Source organism: Eutrigla gurnardus (assembly GCF_963514095.1).
Source record: "Eutrigla gurnardus genome assembly, chromosome: 12".
NCBI lineage: Eukaryota > Metazoa > Chordata > Actinopteri > Perciformes > Triglidae > Eutrigla > Eutrigla gurnardus.
The window spans coordinates 961,432-969,994 of record NC_139926.1 but is presented as its reverse complement, the minus strand read 5'-3'; the positions used below and the strand labels follow the sequence as shown (position 1 = coordinate 969,994).

Genomic DNA, 8,563 nt, shown 5'->3' with positions numbered 1-8,563 from the left:
GCAATATAAAGGATTGCAGCCAGGCCACCTCTTCTAGTGTCTGAGGGACGAGGGCTGCGGGAGGCGAAACTTGGCCATCTCTACATCCAGGTCTGCAAATGTGTAGGGGGTGTAGCTATGGTGCTGGTAGTTGTTATATCTGCTGTTGTCAAAGGGCTCATCAGGTTCTGGAGGTGCCACTGCTGCAGCCTCTGCAGAAGGAAGGAAGAAACAAAAAGGCTGTAAGAAAGCTGTGTCTGGCACAAAGGCCAGCATACAAATCTCCCTGCTGTTCATGCATTATAGAAAAGAAAACACAAGGTTAGGCAAATGCAATACTGGGTGTACTCCTGTGTCCTTGTCACTATTACTATTTTTAGGTATTTACGACTCGATCTAGGCATTTTTGATAAAACTAAAAAAAGTTTTAAAAAAGTGTCTTGCTTTGTAAACGTTTTTAAAAGATTTCTGAAGCGACAGGACATTTACATATTCACACATGCTGACAAAGGTGGTTTATTGTGGGGAATTTCCTGTGGCAGTAGGTCACATTACCCCCAACAGTGTGGAGACACACTGGTGTGAAAAGCCTCAAGGATCATGTTGGTGAAGGTGCAGACAATACAGTCAGCTCATACTAGAGAAATAAGATACTGGCAGAGGCAAGCATGTAATGGATTTTTAAAAAGGACGCACAGTCAAAATCATAGTGTGTTGGAAACAAGGCTTTGGTGTTTCTGATATAACAGAGGTGCATAATGTATGTTCATTTACTTTTGTATTTAAATCTGTCTGGAAACCCATAGCATGCTGTGACAGTAAGGTTATAAACATGAGATCCTGGAAAAAACATACACATTTGCAATCACAGAGAAATACCTTTAAGACATTTACATTTTTTCATTAATCAACGGCGTGCGTATCCCAAATTCCAGGAGAAGAGCAGATTCACAAAGTTCAAACAAAAACAGGTGGTCAAATGAATGACCACGGTGAGGAGGTTGTTGTTCCAGGAATCAGAATTATCCAGCTGGTCAGAGAAGTGTTGTAGGCTGTAGTTACTGGAATGCTTAGGATTTAAATATGTGACAACCACTGGTTGGTAGCTGCTGTCTTATGACTATGATCTAATCATTTTTTAAGTGTGTAATCCTGCTTCCTGACTCCAACCACTCCCAGCTTCTACATCCAGCTGCTGTCATAGACAGGAGAACACGTCTCCACTGTAGGACCCGTGCACTCTACTCACATTACTGATAGCAAGCACATTACCTGGCACAAGAAATCCAAACAATGGCATTATTACCGGTTACCCTAACACTAACTCAAAAAACCTGTAACCCATATTTCCTACAAAGAGAAACATTACAAATGACAAGAATGAGCAATATATCAAGAAGAGTCAAATATTCTGGGAGTGAAGATGGGTTTGGCAACTGCAGCAAGGGTTTTTTAAAATAGAGATAGGTGCTAGACTCCCGAGTGACCAAAAGAGGGGAAACAAGTAGAAACATGAGCAGAATTATTGTCATGGTATGCAGAGGTGGCAAAAGTACTCATATTCTGTACTTAAGTAGAAGTACAGATACATGTGTAAAAAAATACTCTGGTAAAAGTAGAGATACTGATTCAACTCCTTTACTCAAGTAAAAGTAAGAAAGTACAGGCTCCGAAACGTACTTTCAAAGTAAAAGTAAAAAGTAAAAATTAATTTTTGAACGCCAGCAGCTCGTGGTTTTTCGGTTGACACAGGACACAGCGCATACGCCATGAGTCCTTTTTGGAGCCGACAACAAGGAATAATTCTTTTAAATAGGGCCATGGACGGGGAATGTCTTGCTTCTCTTAATCTTCTGAAGTGTCGCCGTCAGCAATAATCCCGGACCCCGCTTTGCTTCCGTCCCCTCACTCATTCGACTTCTTCCCGCGGTAACCTGTCCCCCTCTTCTTCTCCCTCTTTCCCTCTCAAGTTCTTCACGTCTTTTACGTATGCTTTTACGTATTGTTGCCATCTGTGGAGTTTTTTTTTTTTTTTTAAGTAACGAGCCTATTTTTACGATGTAAGGAGTAGAAAGTAGATACTTTTGTGTATAAATGTAGGGAGTAAAAGTAAAAAGTAATCAGAAAAATAAATACTCAAGTAAAGTACAGATACCTGAAAAATCTACTTAAGTACAGTAACAAAGTATTTGTACTTTGTTACTTGTAACCTCTGCAATGAGCAACATCTCCGTGGTCATACGTTGACAGCAACAGCATGGTTGTGTGGGTGGGTCAAAGATAGACTACAAGTCTACGATTCAATTAGCAGAATGCAAGCAAAGGAAATGTTAAAACAAATAGTAAAATGTAGAAAATGCCTTAGGAAAGGGAATGCACCTGCAAGCATTGTTAAAGTGCAATATGAACCCCATGCAAAACAAAGTGGCAACCTGGTTAAGACTACAACAGTAGAGTAGAGAGAAAAGGACGGTCATCTGTCGGGATTCATAGATCCACAAAGAGGAAAGGGAAAGGTAGAGATTTGGGGAATAGGGTGATGTAGTGTGTACCCTCAGATGGTTCAGCTGGGGCGTCCGCCTGCAGCTCCTCTCCTGCAGCTTTAGCCACGATTGGAGCCGGATCCACCAGCACCTCAGTGCTCTCCACAGGGGCAGAAACTTCAGCTGCAGCCTCAGCAGCCGCTTCAGCTTCTACAGGAGCAGCTTCAGTAGCTTCAGCCATGACTGGAGCCGGGTCCACCAGCTCCTCCACAGGGTCAGAAACTTCAGCTGCAGCCTCGGCGGCAGCTTCCACAGTGGTTACTTCAGCTGCCACGGGAGTAGCTTCAGCCGGAGTAGCTTCAGCTATGACTGGAGCCGGGTCCATCAGCTCCTCGGTGCTCTCCACAGATGCAGACACTTCAGCTGCTGCCTCGGCAGCAACTTCAGCAGGGAGCGCTTCAGTAGCTTCTGCGGGGGCTTCGGCAGACTCAGTGGTTTCTACAGGTTCATCACTCTGGGCTTTATCTGGAGTTGAAGCCTGGATCACAACTTCAGCTGGAGTTTCTACTTGGGCCACAGTAACGGCAGGAGATGCAACGGGTTCCACTGCATCAACTGAAACTTCTGGAATGGTCACATGGTCTTTGGTGGCAGTACAGTTCTCGGGAGCGGGGTCTATTAACTCCTCAGAGCAAACACTGGGGGCCTCGACGATGAATTGAGCCGCTGCTGCTGGAGCAGTGTCTTCTGTAGCACAAGCAGGGGTAGTTTCAGGTTCTGGTGGAACTTCCTTCTTAGCTTCATTACTGTCTTCCTTCACTTCTGATGTGACCTCCTGGACTTCTGCTTCCACAGTGGGTTCTGACACTGCTGATGGTGAGGTCTTGGTTTCTGTCTTGTCATCCTCAGAGTCTGAGTCTGAGTCAGAGTCGCTAGATGATGAGGAGGATGATCCGTCTGCTGCTGGGCCACTGGGTCCAGAGGAGGCTGCGGCACCTGGAACTACATCGCCTATGGTGGAGGCTGCAACTGGAGCGTCATCTGGTGCCGAGGTTTTAATGGTTGCGTCAAGCAGGGACTCAGCAGCTGCGTCAACTACAGGTAGAGCTGTGTCTGCGATAACCTGAGTAACATCTGGGTCAGCAGCTGGATCCTCTGCTGCCTCTGGCTCAGCTCTGGCTGCTTCACCTGTAGCAGAGACAGGCGCTGCAGCTGCTGCAGCTACAACTGTCTCTGGGGTGGCCACTGGTTCAGCTTTACCTAGAGACTGTATTGGGAAATCTCCAGGCAATAAAAGTCTAGCTGGAAAGGCAACTGCTGTCTTGCAGGCTAACAAGGCTGCTCTCTCATCTGGAGCCTCTGCTGGAAAATGGGTAATTGTACAAGAGGGGTTAAATAATAGCAAACATTAACAGCAAAGTTGCATGACCTCCAAACGTTATGTCGCACCCATTATGCTTTCCTGCAATATTGCAAATAAAAAATGTAATTACCACAACACAATATGAATTTATTAAAATACATAAACTTAACTGTTAACCGTGTTTATATTGTACAGTCTTTATATTCACAATAAGCAACACAAGCAAGTATAAACTTAATTTTAATAGTGCATTATTTTGGATGACTGGAAGAGAACAAAGAATTAGACCTTAAGGCACATTTCATGCACTGTAAAAAAGAAAGTGACATTAAGCTTTAAAATCAGCGTAACTAAATCATAAACCATGTATACACATATAGTATGTAACATAACAGACAGAAGGAAAACAATGGGTAAATCTTCATCGATACATAATAACAACCAGCAAACAAAACTTTACAAACATTTGATCTGAAGTTCTCTTCCTTATATATAATTGTGGACACAGCCTTTCAATGACACGCTAAAAGCTATGGAACACACTACCATTACAATCAGGGAAGCAAACTAGCTATATAATTGTAAAGAAAAGCTAAAATCATAATATGATTGATTTAGCTTTTTATTACTGATACAGGCATGATACTCGTTTTGGCACTTGCTTTGCACTTTGCACTGCTGCAATTCTTTTTAAATGTTGTATTTTACTTGTTTGGTTTTTTTTGCATTCTATGTAATAATTTATATATCCATGCCACAAATATGGGTATTGGCTTTAATATTTGCACCATTATTCTACTTATTGTAATCAGTGGTTGGTAGATTTGGACAGAGATTGTGGTGTGTACTGAGAAGCCCCACACTGGTTGTTTTTTCTAGCTGTCCCCAACACAGAGAAGACCTACAGGGAGCTTTCACCTTTGAAAGATGTTCTGAGGTGGCTGGAAAATACTTATTTTGTGTAATCAAGACACAAAATAGTAGTGGCCGTCAGAATCACAAGAGGCCCCATTATACAATATTATCACGATACGAAATTATTGCGATTTTAAACATTTTGGATATGCCTTAAATTATATCATTATTCTTTTTTCCAAGACCTGTTTTATCGAATAAGAAAGTTTCACCTCGGTTCATTGCAATTATTTTTATTTTTACCAACACTGTCATCAAACCCTCAAAAACGTTCCGTCATAAACCTGACAAACTGACCTGTGGTATTATGATCTACATAGTCAAATCAGCTGACTTCCCAATGACCACACCAGAAAAAGCTCTAGTGAAGCAGCTAGTGGACTGAAGAAGCAATCCTTACCAAACATTTAATTTGTATTTGCAATAAATATCATTTATATAATAAAAGATAAATGGCATCCATGTATCAATACAACATTGCCATTGCAAAATAATATAATACTATGCTGTATTGATTTTCTAGGTTCTAGGTAGCAAATAATAATTGTTCACAAAACATCAAACTTTCAACATTTAATAAATCTCAAATTGTTTCCACCAAAATGTTTATTTTTGTCCATTTTCCTTTATTGTAAAACATTTGTACTGACTGTATTGTTTATTATTAATAATAATAATAATAATAATAATAATAATAATAATAATAATAATATATTAATATAATAATAATAATAATATAAAGTTTATAATTCGTATTATTCAATTTAAAATGTCATGGAGTGAACAAAATGAATTGCCTTACTCTTGTTAGCAGATTTGGGCTTTTTCGCTGGCTTTGCGGGCTCCTCAGCCTGAGTGCAGAAGGGAGCAGCGGAGCGGCGACTCAGGACCCGCCAGCTCTCCAGCCGGAGACCCTGCAGCAGAGCAGACTTAGACTTAAACTTATCTTCATAGAGCAGACAGCTTTCACACATTCACACAACCACGTTCAACGTGGAGCATGCAGCAGGAAAGCTCGTTAGCCTGAGCAGGTCGTGTTGTGTGGTGTTATGTTCAAACGGTTATAGTTATAGATACGTGTAGGACGTCAGGTGTGGTGAAGGTATTGTGTTTTCGCTGGTGGAGTCCATGGCGTCTCGGGGTCAGTGGGGAGACATCCGCATGGAGTGAACTATGTCACACCGGATGTCTCGGATAAACCTTACATAACCTCTATAAAGATGTTGTCCGAACAAATCTCATACGGAACGTTCAGGAAGGAACACAATTATTATTACCTTGAGGGTACCCAGTCGTCCTAACCGCAGCAAGGAGGTCGCCATTTCGTGTTCCCAGTTATGTTCCGGGCGGAAACTATGAGCTAAACACAACAGTTCCACAACGAGACCGATATGAACCAAACCAAAGGTGTCAGTCCGACGGCCATATTCTCATGGTAATATGTGTTATGTACTATATCATTGTCACAAGGGTTTGTTTTTGGCTAAATAAATAGGACATGTTCTTTGGTACGTGATGTAGTTGTGCTGCTTGTGATACCTGTTGACCGACAGAAGATTAGCATTAGCTCAGCGGGTACTTCCGATCATCACTTCCGGTCCGTCCGCCAGTCTGTCCGCTACGTTTGGGTTCTGATCCACCGGCACGGCCCGCTGCTTTTCTTCTCAGTCTTTATGGGATGATTTGTGTCAGTAGTAGTGATGGTGAGATGAAGCCTCACGAGGCATTGGACCATTTGAGCAATTGGTTCGAGAAAGGGTTAATTTCCCGAAGCTTCATGTGCACACGAAACCACCTACTGGCCAAGTGTATAATCACAGGCAGCTGTATCTGAACCACATAATGTGTGATGCATTGCATTGTTGTGTCTGTTGGGAATAACTATGAATTACAAAAAATGTATGACCAAATAATTTCTTAAAGATCCTTCAAGCCTTCTTCTTATTTTATACTGTAGACAGTGTGGAAACATGAGAGAGAGGTAGAAGACACTGCAGGAAACTGATCGCGGGCCGGGAGTCAAGCCTGGGATCGCCGCATCAAGGACGTTGAGCCCACCGGCCGCCCCATGACGAAATAATTTCTGTAATTATCACATATGTGTATAATAAATAGTTTGAATGTATTCTGTGTGTGTAAATTGTCCCCAAATGGTATCATCACTCTCCTAAATCTCTCTCTCTCCCTTAACTCTCCAAACTATCTCCAAACTATATAAACGCTATCTAAACTCTATTATCCAAACAAACTATCCAAACTTTCAACTGATCGCAACTCTCCTTCAAAAACCCACATGTTGAATGGAGCCTGAGGGGTCTATTTAGCTGTAAACCTCGCTGCAAAATCTGAACCACTGCCCGAAGCAATCACGTTGTACAGCCGGGCAGCGAGGCTTCCGACGTCATCATTTTTGGCTCCTCCCACGCGCTTCGCGGAAACGCCCCCTTCATTACTCGACACACGCTTTGAAAGCCTCGGCACATCTCGTAACATCACTACCTGTCAGTACTCAGATTATATTCTGGTCGGTCTGATTCCGTTTTCCGATGAGTTTTTTAAATCGTCGGAGCTCACCACCCGGGAACCCGTAGACATCTTAGTTTCACTTTTACCTGTCTAAGATGGAGACATTGCTATACGATCAATCATTTCAGTGTCAGCTAAAGCTCATGCTTGCACACTGGAGCTATATGACTTGAGGTCAAATGACAATAAATGCAACACTGAATACACTTGGAATGATTTCTTTGGCCTATCAGAAACTAAATGTTGCATACTCACCAGAGGCGATTCTAGAGTCTGTTGGGGCCCCAAGCAAAATTTTCAGTGGGGCCCTTCTGACTAAACAATAACAAGAATAATCTTCTAAATAATCTGACGCCAACGAAAGATGTATGAAACCAACGTTTTTTATATTCAAAATGTGCATATATAAATGTCAAGAACAATAAAAACAATATAATAACTAACTAAATAACAAGGTGCTTGTCTGCACATTTGGCATCAAATATAAAATACAAATTTAAATAACAGAAATAACTTTAACAAAGCCTTAGTTGAAAATATACATCTACAAAATGTGCAGCGGCGGCGGCGGCGGCGGCGGCGGCGGCGGCGGCGGCGGCGGCGGGCGGGCATCAAATTGATTTTTTAAACATTCATAAAACAGCCCTCGGGCCGAGTCTCGGGGGCCCCCTGGCAACTCGGGGCCCCAAGCAGTTGCCTGCCTTGCCTGTTCACAAACAGCGCCTCTGATACTCACTTAAATACATAAAGCCATTTGAATTGGTTGGGAGAAATGTACACTGCTCAAAAACATGAAGGGAAGCCTTAAATCACGCATCAGATCTTGATGAATAAATTACTTAAGTTGGAAATCTTTACTGATGTATGTTGTATAACTTGTTGAGAACAGAATTATGTAACAAAGGCCAATGGAAACCAAAATCATCAACCCATCGATGGCTGGATTCTTTGCTGAGATGATCATCATATCTGCTGATTAGACAGCATGATTTTTGCTGGTGTGCCTTAGACCCCATTTACACAAAGGGAAAACGCAGATATTTCCACGCGGTATGACCTCTCATTTACACGAAAACCCAGATTTTTATCACAGAAAATGATTATTTCTGAAAAACTCTGGCCAAAGTGGAGCATGACCTACTAACCCCCCCCCCCCCCCCCCCCCCCACCGACAAAAAAACCTTACCTATAGTACTCTGATCATAGCACTGTTGCTCTTAAGGTATGTTTTGCTGAACAGCTACTACTTTACTCAGTCAAGGATCTAACACTTGTTCTATTTTTAGCTCTTACTTTA

At 42.1% G+C, this 8,563-nt stretch overlaps 1 protein-coding gene across 1 annotated transcript in view; it reads right to left on the bottom strand.

Annotated features, from left to right (window-relative positions):
* ndufv3 (NADH:ubiquinone oxidoreductase subunit V3) overlaps window positions 1-6,253 on the bottom strand; it is a 6,363-nt gene extending 110 nt beyond the window's left edge. The window contains exons 1-4 of the mRNA XM_084022255.1: window positions 6,018-6,253; window positions 5,543-5,654; window positions 2,532-3,824; window positions 1-191 (exon numbers count right to left, since the gene is read on the bottom strand). The exon at window positions 1-191 is cut by the window's left edge and continues 110 nt beyond it. Of these exons, the coding sequence (XP_083878381.1) occupies window positions 34-191; window positions 2,532-3,824; window positions 5,543-5,654; window positions 6,018-6,062 (1,608 nt within the window). The 5' untranslated portion in view covers window positions 6,063-6,253 and the 3' untranslated portion in view covers window positions 1-33. The remainder of the gene's footprint in view (window positions 192-2,531; window positions 3,825-5,542; window positions 5,655-6,017) is intronic.
* Window positions 6,254-8,563: the final 2,310 nt, after the last annotated feature.